The 23,917-nt window shown below is 42.3% G+C and overlaps 1 protein-coding gene across 1 annotated transcript; it reads right to left on the bottom strand.

Moving 5' to 3' along the window:
* Positions 1–543: 543 nt before the first annotated feature.
* Positions 544–23,890, bottom strand: KIAA0226L (KIAA0226-like ortholog). The gene is made up of 16 exons (XM_010583441.1): positions 23,871–23,890; positions 23,281–23,390; positions 20,993–21,101; positions 18,027–18,695; positions 13,575–13,657; positions 10,171–10,378; positions 9,185–9,289; positions 6,900–6,942; positions 6,399–6,535; positions 5,858–5,990; positions 4,975–5,039; positions 3,646–3,884; positions 2,845–2,906; positions 1,413–1,566; positions 1,206–1,296; positions 544–656 (listed from the first exon to the last, which is right to left on the bottom strand). Exons 2-16 carry the CDS (start codon positions 23,350–23,352, stop codon positions 544–546), a joined length of 2,283 nt encoding a protein of 760 aa, XP_010581743.1. The 5' UTR covers positions 23,353–23,390; positions 23,871–23,890.
* Positions 23,891–23,917: the final 27 nt, after the last annotated feature.

Below are 23,917 nucleotides of genomic sequence, written 5' to 3'. Positions count from 1 at the left end.
GTTCACATTAAGCATTTGTCAGAACAGAATTTCAGACCAGCATCTGCCTAAAACTTGTAGACAAGGTTTTTCTATTGGAGTTTTTGCGAGAATGATTTTGTACTTTACCACTTTTCCCTATCACTATATCCAAAGTCCGACACAGGTAAGGATTTCCAACACTCATTTACTATCTATACATTATTTGCAGAATTACAGAGAAGAATAATTTTTATATGGAAAAATATAATATTAAAAATCTTACATACAAGGATGAAACATAGCAACAAAAGGCTGCTCACAGAATTAACATCCAGTCTTTCTGTCACCAGTTAACATGAAAACTCACACTAAAGGAGTTTCAACAATGATATTAACATAATCTTTTTCTTTTTTTTTTCCCCTTTTTTCTTTTTTTTTTTTTTTTTTTTTTTTTAACCCCCCATAAAGGAGACACACATTAAAAATAGCAATGTCTAAAACAACATTATTTAATTCTTAGTCAGGCACCTGAAGATTTGGCTTTGAGCATCTTCTGAAATCAGCAGTCATCAGAACCCAGTTTCATGGAGGCACCAGTGACGGAGTTTCTGAAAGCGTCCTCCGAGCTGCAATCCGCAGACATTTGGGGCAGCCTCCAGACTTGAAGCATGATTTGTGAAAGCATGTTTTGCACTCTGTTTATCCATACACGCACGGTTTAACATTCAGGAAGAAACAAATTAGAAAAATGAATCAATAGCTGTGTTCCTTGAGGGATGTTCTATCTAGTTCACCCAAGTATAAAAGTAAATAGAAGCAGTGCTAGGCCATGACAACAACCACTGTAATAACTATGACTAAACATTTTGGTAAGATTTGCAGGATTTACCATGAATGTCGGCAAGATCTCATATAGCAGCAGCATAGCACTTTCCCAGGATGGATCTCATGTGCAGACCCAAAAAGCAGCCTCCCCCACCGCAGCCATAATTATGCTCAGGCAAGTCCCTGGGTTTTGCTCTCTGAATTCACTGATGTAAGACAGCTACCACAGGCTGGTTTTCAAAGATATATGCTGTCCGTGGTTTTCAAATACACATGCAGGTTTTCAAATACACATGCAGGTTTTCAAATACACATGCTTTCAGTGAAGCAAGTTCTCAATGTTTTCCTAAAGTCTGAACAATTTTACACACCAACATCCCCCCCAAGGAAGAAAGAAAAATGTTTGGTCTGGAACATACCTGTACACCTTTTGCACTTGGCAATCTGATATGGAAAGAGCAGATCTGCGCTCTGACAGAATTCACAGATAAACCCCTTCGCTTGACAGAGCTACAAAACAGCAAAACAGTTGATTTAATCTAAGAAAAACTTATTTGGGAATGTCAGCAGGGATATTCCTCACACTAGCAGCCACAAGGACACTAAGAGCCCTGGCTTTTCCTTACCTCGCAGCCATCCACATGGGAGGTAGAGCTCTTCAGAATATCTTTAAGAAGGGGCAATAACTGCCCTCGTTTGATCTTCACCAGATCATCCAGTGAGAAGAGATGCAGCTCCTCTGTCAGATGGCTGGGAACCTGTTCAAATTCTTTCAGTACACTGCAAAGAGAAACAAAAACCAAATCAAGTTACAAAAAAGTTGTTTTTCAAATATATTTGAAGAATAAACCTCTTTCACTTCTCTAGTCACCCAGGGATCATATAAGGCAAGTCTATGCTAAATCTTACCTCCCCTCCCAATCTGAGATCACATTAACAAAAACTGGAGGATTTGGTATTTAGAATAAAAAGTCTGCTTTCAATGTGCATTCCTCAGGCATTGGAGTTGCCATGTGCAGTTATCCCAGCAATTCTTAAATAATGTGTAAAGGGCTCTCTCCTACCTCAGGAACACTAGGTAAAATCCCATACAGCATCTAATGCAATAAGCTAGGGTTATTTTTTTTTTTTTAATTTTTTTTTTTTTTTTGCAAAGAGAACTTTGAGGGTTTTTATCCCTCATAGGTCACTGTTGGGTGAAACTATGCTTGTACTGAGTGGGTGAACACTGAAAATATAGCTATTACTTTTAAACTATGACCAATATAGGAGGCACAGTGAGGATCCTAATGCTTCTTTCTATAATGGAATCACAGGTGGTTGTTCAGAAGAGCGACATTAAAATACATTTCTATTTAATTTTGGTGAACAACAATTAATGCATAAAAGAGGTCCCTGCCAAAGAGAGAACAGCATCTACTTTCAAAGCTTATTGTGCTTATGTTCGTTTTTTTAAAAGGTCAGCAATTCTGCAGTGAAGGTTTTATCATTCACGCATCTACCTATTAGTTATGCACATAGTTTGGGAAGTTGAATACCATAAATCTTTAATCTGAAGCAACAAGCAATGTCATGTTTTGGTATTTATCACTTTTGGTTACTACTTTCATCTCAATATGTTTATAAAATAAACTGAATTGAGCAGTATGACAGATTTCTGGAAGAAATCTTTAAATCCTCAAGGAACACATTTGTTAATTATTTTTTTTTAAAGACAAATCATGTCAGAGATACAAATAAGTATCTTTGACCTTTTAAGACTGAGTGAGAACCTAAAAGAGACAGAGTAGGAAAAACTATACACCTAACAAAAATCATTCAACATTTAAACCCGAATGTCTAAGTATGTTACAAGAAACAGAAAGCTATCACATAAAACCTGTTCTTCACTCAAGATTTGCAGTGCAATAGAAGGAAGTTTATTTATCAGCATTTTCTCTAATGATCATATTAACTCTCATTTAAAAGTGCACTTAAATGCCTCTGGAGAAGGCAGCTCTATAAGCACCTTAGGTACATTTTAATAAACTATTTTTCATGCACAGTCATGGTCCATACCTTTCACCAAACCTGCAGGTTTTCAAAAGCTTTTTTAAATGAAAGAGCTGTTCTTGCACCTCCTAAAAGATGAAGGGGAAAAACAAAACAATTTTTAAATGAAAAGCAATCGCATTTATATATTCATAAGTGAGGAACACCACTATTTGAGTCAGCAACCCTTGTTGGCATATCAAGCCACACCTAAAAATAGGAACTTCGCACTCAGCACAGAATTAAACAAATGGATTTTCCAATGCACAAAAGGCCAAGGAAGGCAAAGGCTACTTTATTCACTGACAAGGGAAGCAATTCCTAACACTACAAATGGCTCAATGTCAGCACAGCAAGATGCTAGACCCAAACCCATGTAAGAACAGGTAAGTGCACCCTTCCTTAAGCTGTAGGAGGTACAGACCTTAGATGAGCCAGGGGTGTTTTCTCTAATGGCCCACAAAATTAAGGAGCCATTAAAAACTTCCGGAGTTTTCCAACAGCCAATTGCCAAGCAGAAGTAAATATTTACTGCAAGAGCCCAGCTTCCCGCCATGAACTAAAACTGGAAATCAATAAGGAAACGCCTTCCAAAGACAAGGGGGGAAATGAGACCTCTGGCATAGGTTGGAATCTTCTCCCTCCTCCCTCTTCATGTGAGAGCAGAGAGAGCAAGTCCCAGAAGCGGTGATGGGACACATCCAAGTGCGGAGAAACCAACTCTGCCTCCTTCCCACATACACACATGGCAAAGGACAACCTGCCCTAAGGAGTTTTCCGAGAAGTCTCAGACCCACAAATTCCCAATAAAAAAAAGGCCACACTTACCCTCACCCTGTCCATTTCTTTACTTTTTGTGTAGAGGGCTTTGTTAATACATGACACATTGAAAATTGGGTGCTGCCATATGCTGTCCAGTAGGTGTTTGGAGAAGTTGCATACATAGTATTTTTTGAAGTCCCACTTCAAAAGTATTCGAGCAGGAATGGAAGACTGGGCATAGCTGTGGCAGCAGTCACAAAAGTATTTCCCCAGGTAGTCACAATAGCGGAGTCTCCTGATATATTCTGCAGGTAGAGAGCAATGAAATTGTGACTATTTATAATACTTATGGGATGTACCTCTTGTCTGTATGCCTATTCTGTCTAAATAACTCAGATCTGCTGGAGTAAGGGACAAGGGATTTATTTTTTTTTTTAAGCAAGGGGTTTTATTATTGTGGTAAACACATGCACGAGGTCTGTACTTTGCATTAGAAGAGAAACCTTCCCTCATTTTCACCTTTGTCAAACTGAACTGATTATATTTATCACCATGAGATCTTAAGAGAAACCATAGTTGGCTTTACCCACAAAAAAGAGACACAAGATAAAACACACAACAAAATACTTCCACCAAATGGAACAAGCTGATCTTGAAGTCACACTTCTATAATACTTTTTCATATAAAGAGGTTTGTGGGTTTTTCTCAGCTATCTCACCATCTCAGGTTTGCTCAAGTTAATGTGCCATCACAGATTGTTGATACTTTACAGGCCATCACAAACGCTGCTCTTTTGTGAGCAGACCCAGAACAAGTCTCGAAAGCCACTTTAAAGATTTCTTAGGTGAGGTCTGGTTGTCAGACCTGTAAATCATCATGCTTTCAAGCAGTTCTCACAAAATATCACAAATAAAACACAAGCAAGATTTTGTGATCAAGATTTAAAGAAAAAAAAAGTTTTAAACCACACATTCCATAAGCTTGCATAAAGCTTCCATAAAGTCTCTAAAAAGAGACTTTTGGAAATGTGTAAATTGGCACAGACTAAAAATTATTGAATGAAAGAAAACATTGGAATATGTAAAACCAGCACTTTCCAGCCTGGAAGCTTGATTTTTTTTTTTAATAGCTTTTCCTGTTTTGTTGTTGACTGTCATGAATTTTTACTGTATATGAGAAGGCACCTATCAAGTGTCATATTCTGTCCGCAATGAGAAATTCCAGGCAGTGGTAAGATCCCACTGCCTGATTTATTATTGCAGGTACATCCAACAATGAGATTTTCCTTCTAGCTCAGATAATTTGACAATTGTAGTACATCTATGTTGGTGAGGATTATAGCCAGATTACTAGTAATGGATTTATTAGGTTTTTTACCTTTTGGCAATACTTACTGCTTTCTATCGGGGTTCCACAACCAACACAAGTAAAGTTTTGGGCAGCCACCACTGCATCTCTCCTGCATACAGAGGCAAACAGTTACACATTTCAGCATCCAAAACATAGTTTAATTAACATTCTCCCAAAGTGCAAGAGAGCTACACTAGCATCAGCAAAAATGTCCAGATTAGGAGCTGACTCCTACTCCTCCACATGAAGAAAGGGATTCTGGAAGGAGATGCAGATTGTCATTTTAGTGGGAGTCTCTAAGCTATTCTGTGGAGAACACACCATCGACTACTGCTTCTAAATATGGCTTCTTGCAAGAATTAAATTCTTTTCAATTTCCTAAGGTGGCACCAATATCAAGGGGGAGAGGGGAAATACACATCTGCAACTGAAAAAGCAACTGGACCTGCAGCAACACAGGGAATTGGCCAGTTTGCCTACTGCGTGCATGTAACAGCACTTTATGTAGAGTGAGACAGTAGTTTCCCCAAACACGAGCTGTTTTCTCTCCCCTTTCTGAAAACCTACTACCCATAAAATATCAGCAGGGATGTGGGGAAACTCTTAGGAATATTCTCCAGGTAGTCTCGCAAAATGAAATTTTCAGGAGTCCAGCTAAGCACACTGCCACCTTAACACCAAACAGTATGTGTATTATCATCTGTAAAAGGGCACGTGCCATATTAATCAGGACGTGCCAACAGAGGGAAAAAGATGCCATCTGCTTTCTAGCGAAGCTGGTGACAGACACTGCAGAAGGCTGTGTCATGCATTAGCTCTAAGCTTAGGTTCTGTTAAATCGCCCAGGCTCCTTCCATCAACTTCAGCAGGTTTTAGACAAATCCCCATGCTGTACTAAATGACAATGCTCAGATCCCTTAGACTTACTTGACTGAAGGGTGAATATTAAATATAATCTGCGATCTTGGTGGGGCCCAGCCAGAACATCCTCTTAATTTGGATATGAACTTTATTTCTTCAGCCAGATTCAAACTGGACTCAAGCTCTCTTGGAATCTCTTCTTTCAGCACCAACTATTGGGAAAGACAAACTTGTGAGGATGAACAGCCCATCAGCTGGACATGTGTTAAATGCTATGAAACATCTCCCTTTACACTCCAGGATTTTAAAGTTCAGTTTTCACCTGCATGTAGTCCCCCTCAGTTAAACTCCCTCATCTCAATCCCAGAAGAAAGTACATCCCAACTGTTCACAACTGCACATCTTAAATGTGCTGAAAATAGCTAAAGAGAAAAAAATTTCTAAAAACGTATCTAAAGTGAACTAATAAACTGTAAGTACTTGTCTGTATTTATTTTCTCTCTCTTTTTTAATGCAGCTTCCCCCCTTCCCCAACAGTGAAGCAGCTGCAGTGAGACAATGATTATTTGGGGAACCAAATAAAGAGCCCGCTGTTTTCGGCTCAGACTCACTCTCTGCTTAGATGAGCTCAGGCAACCAGACAGTTGAACTGCAGAGTCTGTCTGCAGCCAGTGTTTTCTGAAAGCTCTGCATAACTCCTGGGCTGTTGCTTCAGCAGAATTGCTGCCTGGTTCAGAAGATGATCTGAAAGTTAAGCAATACAGACAGTGAAAAATAGCAGCATGTCAGCAGCAGCTCTGCTGCCTCTTCTGCATCCCTGAAAACTTCTCTCCCATCCCTTCATTCCTATCCCCTTGCTTTGATACACCCAGGCCCTTGCAGAGCCACAGCAACCACCCTCCAGCAAGACTCCAGGACCAGAGAAATGCTCTGCTAAGCCAAGCGCCACAGACATTTGCTGTCAAGCAACATTCCTTCCCCTTCCTTGGGAGGGCCAAATTTACCACTCCCACATAGTTCCCGCCCCAGCCAGCCAAGTCACCAGAAAGCTGGTCCAGCAGAAAAGGTAGTGCCACCGGGCTATTATAGTAAAAATACATAGCAATACCTTTCATCTGGGGAGACAGACAGATTTTCAAGGTCTTCAAGTTCTGTGGTAAAGGAGAAAATTTTATCAAGCCATCTAAGAAGCAAAGCTTAAGTTACTCAGCACTGGTTTAAATCTACCCTCTATGTTACCACGGTGTCAATTTCAAGTATATTCATCTTTACAACATCCTTGCTGGATGTGGGAAACAACCTCAGCCCTGGTTGTAAACAGGCATAAGGAGCCTTATCTCTTCTGCAGATCTCTTGTATCTGCTGAGGAAGAGTACTCCTAACAGCAATGCATCCTATCATCACCATCAGCCTCCCTTCAAGAGCAGGGTAATCCGTAAGGAGAGACTAAGTGCCTGCTAGTCCAGGTCCAACCAGAAGGGACTAGACATTAATAATATACAGAACCGATAGAGCGCACATTAATTTTTTTTTCAGACACTGACAGATATTTGGAGACACTGATCACAAACATGCCAGCTAATGCTATAAAAGTGTTAGTAACAGGTGACATGAATGGAATTAAAGCACACACTTCTTCATTACATTTATGTAGACAAAATATGTTCACATTGGTAGCATTAGTTTTGGACATACATATCGTTCTCAAGACAAACGCTTCCCCATTCATACATATCAAAATAACTCTTGCTACTAGAAATGCAGTTTGGGGAGCTAGTTCTTCATTCTTAGATTAGGGAAAGCAGGTAAAAAAACCTGTGAATCTCTAAAACCAAAGGGAGCAGTAAAAAAAAAAGCATTTGTTATCAGGAAAAAATAAGATAAAGATTAAATGTTGCTCAGGCTACTTTTAAGAGTTTCTATTTCTGTGTGTGTAAAAAACAGAAGCTAACCAAAGAAACTCAGGAAGTCCTGAAAAGAAGCAGCCCACTGGTGGCTATAAGGGGACACATTCTGCTCTAGTCCTGAAGCAGAGCGAGGGCTGCCTAAAACCAAATTAACCTCTTTAATTAGAAAATTATCAAGTCCTAAATTCTCTCAAACAATGCTGCTGTGGTTGGCTGAGGTTGTGCCAGCTTCACACTTTGCTCACCCACATTCATTGGGTTTAATCCTTAGACATAATTTCAGTCCCTGTATTGTGTTTGTGTGGCAAGGTTTTGGTAGCGAGGCGGTTACAGGGGTGGCTTCTGTGAGAAGCTGCCAGAAGTTTCCCCCATGACCGACAGAGCCAATGCCAGCTGGCTGCAGGACGGACCCACCACTGGCCAAGGCCAAGCCCATCAGTGATGGTGGTAGGGCCTCCAGGAGAACAGATTTAAGAAGGGGGAAAAAAACCCACCAAACCCCCAAAACTGCAGAAGAACAACAGTAGCTGGAGAGAGGAGTGAGAATATGTGAGAGAACAACCCTGCAGACCCCCAGGTCAGTGAAGGAGGAGGGGAGGAGATGCTCCAGGCGCAGGAGCAGAGATTCCCCTGCAGCCCATGGGGAAGACCATGGTGAGGCAGGCTGTCCCCCTGCAGCCCAGGGAGGTCCACGGTGGAGCAGATCTCCACCTGCAGCCCGGGAAGAGAGACCCCATGCCGGAGCAGGGCGATGCCTGAAGGAGGCTGTGACCCCGTGGGAAGCCCATGCTGGAGCAGTTCATAAAGAACTGCAGCCTGTGGGAAGGACTCATGTTGGAGAAGTTCGTGAAGGACTGTCTCCCGTGGGAGGGACCCCACACCGGAGCAGGGGACGAGTGTGGAGTCCTGCCCCTGAGGAGGAAGGAGCAGCAGAGACAAGGTGTGATGAACTGACCCCAACCCCCATTCCCCGTCCCCCTGCACCGCTGGGGGAAGGAGGTGGAGAGTTTGGGAGTCTAGTTGAGCCCAGGAAGAAGGGAGGGGTGGAGGGAAGGTGTTTTGAGATTTGGTTTTATTTCTCATTATCCTACTCTGATTTGATAGGTAATAAATTAAACTAATCTCCCCAAGTCGAGTAATTGGTGAGTGATCTCTCCCTGTCCTTATCTCGAACCATGAGCCTTCCATTCTATTTTCTCTCCCCTGTCCAGCTGAGGAGGAGAGTGACAGAGCAGCAGCTTGGTGGGCACCTGGCATCCAGCCAGGGTCAACCCATCACACCCTCAAACCAGCAAAGATATCCTTCTGTAGAAAGGAAATCCTGCACTAGTTGGTTATTTCTGCACGTGTTGCAATAAGGAGTCATGCATACATCATTCTTCTCATTTTCTCATGTTATTTCTCCTGCAATAACATCTACTAAGTCAACAGATTTTCCAAACAATGCAATGGAGCTGTTTCTGCAGGTATAGTTTTAAAGTCTTACCAATAATTACATATTCATCCTCTGAGTCACTGTGGCAACGAAATCTAGTAATCTCATGACGTGATGGTAGATGCACTGGGGAGCTGACAGGCAGCAAAGCACAGCCTGTCCAGAACAAAGGCAACACCAGTTAAACATTTCCAGCATTTATAGAGTAGCTGCAGTTATATTTGTATTTGTCTTCGCTTACCAAAACTTTAGAACACAGGCTGTATTTATAGAGCAATTTTATTTATTTATTTATTTTTATACACACACAGAAAGCCAATTCTTGGAAGACTGTCATACAGCATGTCCCTCAGTTTCTTAGGAAGAAGCTTCTAGAGACTAAACCAAAAGCTTTTATATTATCAGTGGTCTCTCCACTTCTCACATGCAAGCACACCATTCATTCTTCCACAGAAGTTACATCGTTTAGACTTAAGTTCTATCACCAAGATCAATATTAATCAAGAGACTAAAATCTACTTTAAAATGCATGGGCTGACTCAAGCATTATAGTGCCAGGAGCGTTTATTTGCTTGCCTGAAACTATATGTGAATGAATACTCTGGTCAGTTTCACTGAAATCAGTTGTGTGGCCTGATCTGCATAGTGCAGAAGTAAGCACTGAAGGACAGAGCCAAGCTTCAAATCCTGCAAAAAAGGATTTAAGCAGAGAGAAAACCAGCCAACTACAGGCACAATCTATGGAGAGTTGTGCTTGGCATGTGGCGCTTCAACCTTACATTTTCTTTTTCATGTAAAAAAAAAAAATCAATTATAATAAATAAAACACAGATGTGAGCATTCAAAAGGAAGAATTTGACCCACAGGGAAAATACTTGTGGCATAATGATCCTGAGGGAACACAGCTCCCAAGAGACCAAAGAAGGTAACAGAGGATTTGGTTCCAAGCAATGCCCGAATTCATTTAGTATTTTCTTGTGCAAAAATAAATGGCAAAGGCTGTCAGACAAGGTTGCATTATAGACTAAGTAACTTGCCTTCGTAACCACTGTCTGACGAGGCAACAGAAGAATCAGACTTCTTCACTCCAGGGTAAGAAGATAACTCTGAATCAGTGTGATAGCTGCCATCTGATCCATTTGTTTCCTCCGCGCCCCAGGACTCTGTTTGTTGGCTTAGGATATTACATTTCATTTTTTCTAAGGATGCTATAATCATATCTGCGACAAAAAAGTGCGCGTTTTCCTGGACACAAGATTAGAATACTCATTAGTACACAGCATATTTTATACTTCCTTAAGATGAAGTTAAATATATAATTTTTCCCTGTACATTTTCAACTCAAGAAATGAAAATGCAAGGCCATCTCACCTTTCATTTAAACACAAAAAACCCCTACCCCAAAGGAAATTCAGAGACAACATGCAAAAGGCAACTGCCCAGATAATTCTCGCCCTTGATTAAAACATACAGTTTACTTTTATCTTACCCATCTATTAGATAAAAAGAAACTTGATTACATGCCTAATTGATGAATATGTATGCATTTTAGGGACATAGTCTTCTAGTTACACTATATTATTTAGTATGCAAGCATGAATCCATGTAACCTATTTAGTAGGATTTAATTTCAAGTCAGTGTGTACAAGCAGTTTTGCACGCATGCTAACTTGGATGGGGTCAGAAGTGGAAAGTTTTGAAGGGACTATAGATCTTCAGGTGGTGGGTAGCACAGAAGCTAGTAAAATGCTTTCAGGTGTTAAGAGTTAAGGCAGTGAAGTAGGGAATGTGCAGTGAGAGAGCTTACAAGGTCAACTCAAGGCTGCATAGAAAGTCTGTGATAATGGTAAGTGGGAACCTAGCTCCCCTGGGGTTCACACCACCTTAAATAAAAGGTAGATGTTTCAAAGCTTCACGGTAGCATTTCCCTGCCAGACAACCCCTCCCCATGGTGTCCCTTACCATCTTTCCTGCCCAGGTCCCCCGTTCTCTGGGAAAAGGGAATTTGTAAAGTCACCTCCAGCACCACTGAGACATCCAGTCTCTTCAATGTCACTGCTGCATCCCTTGCTCCCTGTGGTCTAACAGAGCATCCCACCAGCCCCACTTGTGCTACAGCTGCTGGCCTGGGCACAGCTTCCCAGCCCAGGCTCAGCTCAAAAGTAGATGCATCATGGAGAGACACATGCACTCACATGCACAGATGGAAACCCAGAGATGCCCAGGATACTCTCCCCCTCTCCCCTCAACTGCACGCATTTGCATTGTGCAAAGCTAAACCTCCATCTAAAAAACCACGGCAGTATCTAAGGCTAGAGATTCTGAGTGCAGAATAATTAAAGCTTTATAAAAGTGGCTTATGCTCAGAAAATTGTACCGCTCGGTGTCAGTATTTGTGATATCCCCTACAGCCTGTATGGAAAGCATGGAGACAGACATCAGTGTTTACAAATAGCTAAATCTTAAGGACCACAACAGACATCACTGCTTTCTTATTCTCCACAGCCAAATACATTTAGAAGAGATTAATCTCAACATTAGAGAAAGCCCACAAGTCCCTGTGGGTGTTTGAAGAGACTTTTATCTTTTCCCTAACACTGATTAACATCACTTAGCTTGGTGCCCAGTTTCTCCCAAGACAACTTTCAGTGAACTTCAGGACACGCCATTAGCAGAGGAAAGAATTAAACAGCCTTTTGCCTTTTGGGAAATAAAGACGACATCTCCTACTTTGAAGATTCAAAAAGACTGCATGGCACTGGTTAGCCCCACGTTACTGGCAGAGCACAGCATATCGGCACGTCCTGCTGATAAAAGCGATTATGAGTGTACTTGGGAGAGCTGCGCTGCAAAAAGATGGAACAGGATACAGGCATTCTTGTACTCAGCATGACTATCAGTTTTCAGCTCTGCCTCCTGATAAGTCTGTTACCCTAGGAAGCAGTCCCAACTCAGCTGTGACACACCAACCTTCTCACTTCTCTTCCCTCCCACTCGCATCAGTGGAAAGTCCCTCTAGATTTTCTGGCCCATCTCCTTCCTGGCACACGACTACAACGCTCAGAGTTCCTGACACTACATGTAACTTAGTTTTCAGTCTCCTAAATTTCAAAGACATTATTTCACAACCTAAAAGTGTTTTGGGTTTTGGTTTGTTGGGGTTTTTTTGTTTGGTTTGGTTTTTTTTAAAGGCAGCTTCACTCCTAATGGACTGAGCTCTTGATATCTTTTAACCTCTGATCACATCAGCCCCAATCACCTGCAAAGAAGAAGTAGCTGATGCGATCTTGCCTCACTCAGTAGTTTTCACACTGTGGTTTCTAATCCAGACATATACTCACTGGTCTCCTGGTGACTGAAAGCAAATTACTTTGGTTTTGGTTCCCCATATTACAGATGGAGAAACATCCTCTCCTTTCACAAAAAGCAACATGAAAAGCTAGTTAACTGAGTTTGTTGGGTTTTGGTGTGTGATTTATTGGGTATTTGGGGGGGGGGGGGGGGTTTGCTTGTTTGTTTTTTAAATGCACCTTAGGGACAGTGAGAGCTTCAAATCAAAAGCAGAACTTGCCACTCCAGTAAAACCAGTGCTGTGCACAAAGATGACTACCTCTTGGGCCCAGGAGGCAGGACCACATGCACATCCACAGTCCAGCAAAAAAATCTCCTTTTCTAGGCACATTTTTAAAGCTCTTTTGTTTTAAATCCTACTCATTGCGATAACCAATTATAACATTAACCCTTCTTTTCCAATTGTTAGAAAAGATTTAACATTTAGCACACTGAGTTACGTGTGACAGCGTTATCTTCTCATCTTTATCTCTGTTTATAAGCTCAAATGGGCTGCCTATGTGTCAACACACCTAAGACCATTTGGGCCCCTTATGCAAATTCAAAAGCCATGCGAAACTGCTTAAATTACCGCAAATGTTACAGTTACTGTGCTTGTTAATCACACTGTAATTCTTTTACAGCAATCTCACATGCTCATCATAACCACACACAAAAAAAGCCAACCTCTCCATATCTCCTCATAGAAAAAGCATGAGGTAAATGTCATACATATGCATGTAGCTGCAACAAATTCTACAAAACATATCCTAACATAACTTTAAACTGACTACAATAATCTTAAAGTTTGGTCTCAAGGAATGTGTGTGAAAAACATAGAATGAAAAGCAGAAATATACAGTGCTCTAAAATATTTCCATTCTTTTAAAATAATTAAAATATTTAATGAATGGATTAAGAGTAAAAATAAAGGAAGAAATAGGCATTTTAGGTCTGTAGGTTCACCCACAGAGGGGAAGAAGAGGGGAAAATACAGTATTTGTAAAGACTAGTCTATCAGAGAGTTCTGTTATTGAGAAATGCCTCCTGTCATTTGGTTTTGCCACTATAAAATAGAAAAAACAACGACAGGAATCTTTATTGTCCTCACCTTCTCCACATCTTCTGGAAGCATGCAGATGTCTTGCAACGAACGATTCAACGGTATAGCACTTATGTTCAGAGAAGTAGAACCTGTGGCTATAACAAGAACTTTTATTAGTTACTTCTTTCTCTGCAGCTCCCAGGATGCGTGCAGGGTAATTTTCAGAAAGCAAAGCAAACTTTCTTTCCCCAAACTGAACACTGTTGGGGCTGGAGGTTGTGGTGGAAGTCAAGAAGAAAGAGAGAGAAATGCGAGGAACACGTTGGCATTTGAACTACCCTGGCAACCTGAAGCATGAGTAACAACTACCAGGGAAACACAGTTTAAATGCCGTGGGTGACAGCACCGCTGTGCTCCCAACACCAGCCCTCTCCCAGCTACGGCCTGAGCTGCTGGGCACAACCACAGCCAGAACCTCGGGCTGGGATTACAGTAACGCTCTGCAGTTTGCAACACAGCCAGCTAACGCTGCTTTTCTGCTCATTCACAATAGCTGGAAGAAAAAGAAATCTCACTGCTGTCTGGGCATGCAGAGAGATGCATCAGCCTTAAGATTCCCTGAATCACTGCTGGCATTGTGTGACTACAGCAAGTTTGGAAAACACTTTGCTGTTATGTTTCCATACCTCGAGGAAATCTCCCTCCTGTTTCCAAATGCAACCCCTACTGCATGGTAATATACGTGCAACTGGGGCAGACGCATTAGCCACTGTACTCCCTGCTTCCCAGAATAGCAGTTTTGTTTTCCTGGCATTTGCTGCCGAGTATAGTGAGCACGTGAAACAAAATTCATCTCTTTTTCCGGTTAAGATCTTTCACTATGCAGCAGAGCACACATCTGGTTTTCTCTAGATGTACCATGGATTGCTTTTTATATATAAGTATGTATATATAGTCACAATCTTCTTCCCCAGAGAACTGAAGGTGTGAGATCAAGCCCTCATGTTTTGTTTTCAAAGCACTCACAACCACTGCTACAAGAAATTTACTGGAAGGATGACAAAGATTATATATAATGTCTATGGATGTACACACTAATGAGACATGAAAGGAAATGACTCCTGTTTGTTGGTTTTCTGTTTGCATTTTTTTGTTTGTTTGTTTGGGCTTTTTTCGGTTTTGTTTTTTTGTTTGGGTTTTTTTTGTGAGGTTGTTTTTTGGGGTTTTTTTTGGGGGGGTGGTGTTTGTTTGTTTGTTTTAACACTGACTGGTGTTTATTACTTCTTCTTTGACCTTATAACCAAACAATTTCTGTTTCACTGTGGTGATGTTTACAGGATAAAATAGATCGTATCTAAATGCTACCACCACACATGCCATTTAAAGCCGTTGCAGATAACACGGCTTAATCAAAGGCTTTTTGTAAAACAAAAACAGAAAAACACTCCTACATTTATTTAAGTCACAGAAAGGACAAAGAGGTCCCACAAAATATGAGAATAATTTACGAAAAGTTTTTCTCCAACTAAAGGGCACTCTCAGGCCTAGTTTAGATTCTTTATATTGCCTTATTTATAGAAACCATGTTACACTGCCCAGAGCATCAGTGACATCAGGCTGGAAAGGCAATACTGTGCTCCAGCGTAGCAACATGGACATAGTGTTTTTTACATAATTATTAATACCTCCACTGTGTATACCATGGAGGAACAATGGAAAAGCTGATGATCTGACTTTTCAAAACAGATTTAATCACCCAATTAGGTTATTTTAATGCCTATTTTATGATTCATCTCACTGGATAAGCAGTGTATGGGGAGTACAGGGAAGTGCTAAAGACTCTACAGCTTGATAAAGCCTACATTCTCATCAGTTAAGATAACAAACATTACTCTATGAACTAAAAATAATAAACAGAAATAAGGAAATGGGAAAACTATTCCTTCCTCTTTAAAATACAAGATGCAATTCATCTTAAATATCAATTTGAAATCTAATGGGAGCTTTCTCTTTTGCTTACCTCTTGCATCTTTAAGTGAAAAGAACGTAAAGTCAGAAGGAGCACAGGGAAGGAGCCCAGCGCATCCAGCAATGGGACGCAACTTTGGGTCTGATGCAAAAAATAATCTGGTTGCCCTTCTGCTCCTGAGCAGTGTTGCCTGGAGGCTGCTGGGGCTGGGGAATGAGCCCTCAAGAGCCACAGAAGGAAGTGACCTTGACGCACACAGAGGTTAGAAGCAAGAACAAGCCCTGTGAACTGCCAGTGACGCACCAACCACAACAGAGCCCCCAGACAACACCAAGTTCAGTCACAGGCTCTTCATTAACAGTGATGGAGCCTTTTCAGAAAGAAGGTTGCATGAGGCCACCAGAGAATCGCCCTTAAACGTATGAACAAGACCTAACAGGAGTCTCAGAGGACCAGGAGAAAATCCCGCTGAAAAAAATTATTTATGCTGATTTAAGTCATCTTCTGTCATTTTCTTATGTCCTCTGCATCCCTCGCCAATTCTCCTACGAGAAACAAAAGTGAGAAACCACCATCTCTGAGACAGCAATGGAAAGGATGGCAAGTCAGGAGATGCTCTTGTGCAATTCCTGCCTTCAAATCAGGCATTTTATTTCTTCTTTTTCAGTTTGCCATTTGCTTTTCCCGTGCTCGTGCTCAAAGTCCCACACAATGCAGGGGAGAATGCGACCTCACTGCCCTCACCCCAGGCTACCCAGTGTTGAGTTAAATGGCTGGAAGCAACAAGGAACGATGAAATACAGAAATTTTCACTTTATACAGAACAAAGTGTAACGCAGACAGAGCCCACCACGTTGCACAGTGTCTAACAGGATCCTGGCTCCTGTGAGGAGTATTTGTTAGTAAAATCAAGGATGCTACTTCTTCAGTCACCTGGCAACCATATTCCTTCATTTGCTTTCTGGAGAGCCAGCAGCATTACTGACCCAACGCAAGCTTGTGACATGTCCTTCTCGTGCCAGAAGATCGAGTCACGCATGATTGATCTGTTCTTACACACGTGCCTCACAGTCCCTGCTGACACCAAGAGCCTGGGCCATGTTTTCCAGACCCAGATACCCAAACCTGCATGACTGGCCCCAGCTGGCTCCAACCACCCTGATGGGCACCTCTCAGCTACACCGGGCCAACAAAACACCCAGTAGAAGGAAACCACCATAATTGTCACCATATTAACTGATGACGACAGCCTATCCCAGTTGACAAAGTTGTTATTATTAAGAGCTCCCAGTCCTCCAAATGGCATGTGCCTATTTGAGATCCTGCTGCCAGCTTGAGGCCTTGGAGGAGCTCCGAGTTAATAGCTAGGAAGGACCAGAGCTTGGCAGGAGCGTCACCACTATGACTAGTATTGACCAAAGGAAAAAAAAAAAAAAAAAAAAAAAAAAAAAAGCCAAACCCACACAAAACCACAAACAACCCAGCCTCTGCCATTTTTATTTATAATACAAAGGCAGGCTGAGTGCTCCCTGCTGTTTGCTTTCTTTCCAGCAGAAAGTCAGGCCTCAGCTGCACCACCTTTCCGAGGCTCAGCACCTAGTAAGAATAAGCCCTCAGATACCGGTAACACCTTTTATAAATAAAATAGAAATTCTTCATCTTGCTGTAGCGAAGACTGTTCATATCAACCTCAGGTATTAAACACGAGGGGATTGTTTTGCTGTCCTAGCCAAGGGGCAGCCCAGGAAGGCCAGTGGGCCTCATGGAGGCACATGCAGCCCCAAGGCCAAGCTGGCTTGCTCCACCGGCCGTCTTGAGGACACAGCTCCTCGCCTATGGGCCTGCGCTGCCCTGAGCCCCCTGCCAATGCAGGAACAGAAGGCACCCTTTGCTAGGAACCCTCGGTCTGCGTCTCCTCACAGCCAACATGCAGGATATCCATATGGTCAGAAACTGGCGAGGGGTAAAAAGATCCTGATCTGTATCGGATGGGGCTGTGTGTCTCTGAGACGGTGGGAAGAGGTCTGGCACAAGCCAATTTAGGCCTAATGAGAACGGATGTTAATGCCCTGCCTCCGAAATGCCAGAATCAAAGGACTCCCTCTCCTCCAGCTCACGTCAAACACAAGGAGATGTCCCAGGGAGCCTGCACACACCAATGAATCACGACCAAACGGCCACATCCATGCTGTCTGCTTTCAGAAGGAGGATAACGGTGAAGACAAGATGAAGTTGGTGGAAGCCTCTGCCAGTGGATGTTCTACATTGCTCACAGCTCAGCGATTTTTATGTTTTACCAAAGGTTGCATGTTACAGAAGCATTTCTGCATCATGAAACAGACACCTACTGCAAACACAAGTGTCTCCTGTTTCACCAAGTCCAACCCTCTGGCTCTTCTTCGTTTTTAAGCTTTCTCTTTCTCCCCTCTCTCCTATTTTGTACGATAACATTTGTCTAATTTGCAATCACCATAAACAAGGCCCATTTCAATTACAGTTGTCTTTCCTAGCACAGAAATCTTAAAACAAAAATGGACCTGTAAAGTTACCTGTTTGATTGACTGGCTCTGACTGGGAAAGTCCACTGGGAGAATTGCTGTCACTGTTGCTGATGGGCAAAGGCTCCAAAGCGTCAGGGTATTTCAACAGATCTGCTGGCTTACCAACAGCTGAATCGGAAAGAAACCTTGTGAAAGTCAAGTCTTGTTCAGGGGAGGTATAATGTTCTTTTCCAGAATGCACGACAGCTGATGTGACAGTGCCTCCTGTTAATGTCACCTGGGTAAAGCAATCCCGCTTCAGAGGGGACACGTCTGCAAGAGTGAAACCATTCAAGGAGGAAGCAGCACGATCCCCATCAGAGTAACGGGGACAAAAGAAAGTATCCAGCGAAGGTTTAGAGGAATCATAGTGCGTGTTGTCCCAACATGCCCGGTGCCTTGTAAACCGAATGTCCGTTTGTGTACAAGCAGCACTGTGATGTGCAGAATCGCTGTCACTGTCATCACGGCTATCCCCAGCGCTGCTTTCTTCCCACTGTTCCATGTCACTGTCCAGATGCTCAGCTCCCTGCATTGTGGTCTGCTCCTGCACCAAAGAGGGCTTCAAACCAGATGCATTTAAAACAGACATGAGAATGTCTTTGATAGCTTCAGCACTGTCTGGGTATGATCCAAAACTTCCAGCATGTCCGATCACTGCTGGCCTTGAGTATTCGTCTGTTCAGAAAAGGGAAGAAACCGAGAATTTAGGAAACAATCCTAAGAAAAGGTTAATTTACAACCGTGAATAAAACACACATTATTTTTGACATAGTAAGAAGACAGGAAAGAGCTGAATTCACACACCACTCTCTTCTGCCACTTTCTGCAAGAAAGCTCTTGCTCTCTCCAGTCAGGAAGCAATTCTGTCATTGATAAAGCTAGGTAATAAACCAACAGTAAAGTATGCTGCTGCTAGCCAAACACAACCAGTTAAGACTTTAATGGTGACCAATTGTCAGCATGCTCAAAAACATCATTGTTCTACAAAACTGGATGAGGTACAGTTAGCTGTACAGGTACTGGTTCTATTGCCAGTAAAAGGTCACATTATAGCAAGACATATGGAGGATCAATAGAGCAGGAAGAAAAAAAAAAAGGATACACTTAGTAATAAAAGGTCACATGCTTGAGCGTTTCAGTTCAGTCAGACACTCCTTATGTGGAAAAGGCTAAAGTAACCTTCAGTCAGTTATTCACAGAGGTGGCAACATTTACGTGAACCCATAAAGAAAATTAGCTCTGTCACAGTGAGTTCATTGTAACGTCTCTGAAGGAATCAAAAGTACTGCCTGCCAACATCCTAGGTGATCTACTGCAAAACTTAGTTCAACAGAAAATGGAAAACTGCTTTTAGCAGCAAACATGGCAACATTAGCCTGATGCAGAAGTGCACACTCCCACCAGTAGCTATTCAAGAATAAACTGAAGTCCTATACCTTGAACAAAAAGCCTTGCAGGAACTGCCACCACCCAAGCAATGGAGAGATTAGACAAAGTCTACGTTCAAGAAGAAACTACCAACCACATCACAACAATGAAGTTAACAACTGTCTCCTTTGGGGAAGATAAGTGGGTTGTAAAATTCTAAGAATAGATACAATCAGGAAGATCCGTTTCCAGGGCAAAGAACTCTTAGTTAGGACCACAAGGAATGTTAAACACCGCTGGTGAAAAAAGCAGCAAGTCTTGCAGGCTGCAGACTTTGCCCAGAGGTTGCTTTCCTTGGACATATATCAATGGAAAACAGTAAACCTCTCCACGAGTCACTCACCTGGAAGCCAGCATGCACTCAAACTGCATGATAAGAAAGTTTACTAATGAAGGGATCAAAAGCGAAACAAACACCCCTACGTACTTTGGAAAAGCAAGTCTATATGAAGAGCAGTCCTCATCAAGAGAAAGCTGAAAAAATTATTAAGAACCTCACGTGTAAGCTATACCACAAGAACTGCTAGCAATGCCACCCTAGTAAAGCCAGGTCAAAATTAGCTAAGGAGTTCATCAGCGATTGGGACCAGCCACCTGCCACTTATCAGGACAAAGGTCTTGCAGAAATAGCAGCAAAACTGCACATTTTACTGGCTACAATTGCAAAGAAACACCTTGCCAACATAGCCAGCCATGGCAGCATAAGGGCAGAAATGGGAAAATAAAAGCTAGCTGACATTCAAACAAACATATTTAAATCTTTTCAGGAAAAGAAAGCAATTTTGGTAACTATTGACATTTCAGTTGCACAGGAATACCTTAACCTGGGCTGCAAACAGCATCTTTTCTGTGCAAATATTTAGTCTTACTGTCTTCAACTCTTCTGCTCTGCTCTCCTATTGCAAAACCCATCCCTGCAGCCTTTCCATCCCTCTCATCCTTTGTCATCTCCACAGCATCATGGAGCATCTCTAGCACTAATCATACAACCATTACTTACTCTGCTAAATACTTGTTCTTAATGGATTGTAAGAAAAAAAAGAACAAGTTCTAAGAATTCAACTCATGGTTCTGCTCTGCCAAGCTTAAGAAAAGAAAAAAAAAAAACAAACGAACCAAACCCCACATTTTAAGCTACTACCAGAATAGGTTAGTTCCAATAAGAAAAAAATCTCAAGCCCAGTTTTGCAACTAATACTCATGTGAGTAATTATGGTAATCTGTTAAAATCTGAAAAGCTACTTCTTGAATGAACAAGGAGTTAACCTGCCAAGAATCATCTGAACGGTTCAAGTATTTTACTCGAGCACTCAAAATGACACCGTAACTAAAATGGCCAAACTACCATTTAAAAGGCAAACAAACCCCATACTTTCAAACCGTGCAATATACTTCGATGTTGTCCCATCTTCAAAGCCAATAAGCAAGGTTCCCTCTCCAGCCAGACTATACTTTAGTGCACACAAATACTGATAGCTTTTGCTAGCACTACAGGCATCAGCAAAGCTCCCCAGAGGGAGGCATTTTAGAACAAATTGGCATACCTGAGAGAACGGAGATTTGAGGTGTCGGAGCTAGGCAGCTAATCCTCGCCGAGGGATTTGAAGAATACGCTGACTCATTGAAAGCCACCTTTAGGCTTTCGTGGTTTAGCTAGAACAAGAACACACAGGCAGACAATTTGGTTATAAGACAACAGTACTCTGGTAATGATACCTCCAGTCTCACAGACATCCCAGGAGGAAGAACACCGTGCTAAGGCCTGCCGACAGTCACCTAACCACTGCCTGTATTTCTGGTTGTCTGAAAATCGCCCCAGAAGCACGCACCACCTGAAGAGCACTGGCATCTCAACTCTGCATCTCGCATTTCACTCCAGAAGGCACGTGACCAAAAGAAACTCTCCACGGTAGGAGGTAGGAATATTAAATGTGTATGAGGCATATGCGAGATAAAATGCTGAATCAGATGTCTATGTATCTGTCAAAACAACAGCAATGAAGTGGAAAAGAACTCAAGGAACCACCAATCTGTAGCTGGAAGCACAGGCCTGTTTAGATGCATACAAGCTACAAGGTAAAGCTACGGGGCTCCGACTCCACAAGCACCTGATGCATGTGCTGCTTGATCTTCCAGCTGTATCGACTGGGAGCAAGCGTGGTCACATAATCACGTCTGCCTAATTTGATAGAACATAGTACCTGTGGTTCAACGTCAGTGATCTGGCTGACCCAGCATAAAGTGAGAAGTGACACAAATAGATAATACTTGACCTGGCATACAGCCTGCCAGTATAAGCTGACAAGAATTTTGAATGCATTTCAACTGACTAGGCAGGCTTATACCAGATCAGCGTTTCGCTTTGTGTGGTCATGACGCTTCCGATTCGATATTTCTAAACCCAAAGCCGGATTTACCATATTGTCAAACCAGCATAAGCTCAGCCAGGGCAAGCAGTTTAGCGCAGACACCCAGGGGCTAATTTCAACGAGGGAGTAAGATACACCCAGGACAGCAAAGCAACAGGTCTCCTCCCCAAGCTCACAAATTCCTTGCAAGGGTCATACATTTGTCTCCCACTCTCTCTCCAGTGCCCCAAGTTTGTCATGGACCTGCAGAGCACATCACAGAAACCAGGGAAATCAAAGGGGTGCCATGCTCCGATGGGCACATCATTAAAAGGCACTTAACCAAGGCGTACCTCGTGCCTTCTCCCCACTCACAGACATCGGTGAGATGTCTCCACACAGAAGCATCCCCAGGATGCCTCTGGCCCTCTCCTGCACCCTGTGATCCCATACAAAGAGAAGGGAGTTAAAAGGTGTGCTGTCCTCTGCCACCCTGTGTGGACCTCTACATTCCCCATGTGGTCCGGTCGGAGAGCGAGATGACTCAGAGCAGATCTAGTCCAGATACCCTTCAGGCTGACGGAAAGCAGAAGAAATTAAAACCCACAAAGAATTTCCCTTTTAACTGAAGAATAACATTTCAGGCCAAAAATAGTATGCTGAATTTCAAATATTTAGTGTTTGATTATGCCAGTGCTTAGAAAAACACTCCTTACAGTGTCTGTGATAGTGCTTTCTTTTTTTTCCCCTCTGCACTAATTTAGAGAACCCGTCATGTAGGCAGGCTTTGTACATATAAATATCATATTGTCAATGTGACTGGATAAAGTAGTTCTTACAGGAACTCATTTTTTATTACTTACTTTTATTTTCTAAAAAATTGTTTTTAATATCAGCAGTTAAGAGATTCTATCTGTTAGGATGCAAGCATCACAACTGCCTGACACCAGGGTGAATGCAAGTACTTTATCTGTAAGCGTTAATACGAAGCGTGCTAAGTTTTAAGATTTTGGCTTTTTTAAGCAACCCTCCCATCTCTTAGATCTTATCAGAAGCAACCCACGTTCTGAGAATTCAGATAAAATATTTCCATTTACTTTCAAGATGTTATGATTTCAACTGTATCGGATTAAGAAAGAGCTCCTTTAGTATTTAACTATTAAACTACAAAAACCAAAACGAACCCAAAAAGCAATTAAAGAGCACTTACAAGGAAATATGACAAGAGGTGCATGAAAAGTACCACAACACTCTGCCATAACCAGTAAAAACCACTGACAATTTGACATCTTTTATAGGATGAGACAGCTTTTCCCTGCTCGGTATTGGGACTATATTTCCAAAAATAACTCTGTAACGAAACCGCCAGCATTTAAAAATATTTACCACAACCACGGACAACTAAAAGCTATTTTTTTTGGAAAAAAAGTGCCCCCAGCTAAGGAAACCCCTGACCCAAGGTCGAGATGCCTTCCTCGCCTCACCTTTTTGGAGCAGGGCTGCTTGAAGACTTCTGTCCTGCTGTAGCTGGCGAGAGCTACTGCACGGAGAGACATGATGGGAAAACATGCATTTTTTTGTTGTTGTTAAGTACCTGGAAGCAACAGGGAAAGGATTACAGTCGCGACCACGTTAACCGCGATTCTCCATGTGTTTCACAGACCCTACATTTAATTTTCCGAGCTGTTTCCCGTCTTGACTTTGCGTGCTTACCGAGAAGCAGAGCGCGGCAACACTGGAAACCTGTTAGAAACAGCCTAATTTAGGATTATTTAAAAAAAACCCACAACGGGAATGCCTACCACAGCCATAAGAGGATCGCACCGGTCCGGCGTGCCCCGCCGTTTGCTGTGAGAGGAGGAAGAGACGAAGCCCCGGTGCTCCGGCCCCGGGAAAGGCACCGGCCACGAATAAAACCCGGCACGGCGCTGGAAAGCCGCGTAGCCCTTCACACGCAAGCGTTTAATACGGAGGGGAAAAAAACAAAACAAAACAAAAAAAAGGGGAAAAAAAAAAAGGGAAAAAAAAAAAAAGGCAGCGCCTTGCGAGACACCGGCCTCCCCCGCAGCCCCACCTGTCAACCGCGGCTCCTGGCTCCTCCGGTTCGGCGAACAACGCTCG

This window comes from Haliaeetus leucocephalus, unplaced genomic scaffold, assembly GCF_000737465.1.
Source record: "Haliaeetus leucocephalus isolate CR32 unplaced genomic scaffold, Haliaeetus_leucocephalus-4.0 Scaffold897, whole genome shotgun sequence".
NCBI classification, from domain to species: domain Eukaryota; kingdom Metazoa; phylum Chordata; class Aves; order Accipitriformes; family Accipitridae; genus Haliaeetus; species Haliaeetus leucocephalus.
The sequence above is the reverse complement of the archived record's forward strand: the minus strand, read 5'-3'. Positions and strand labels throughout refer to the sequence as shown.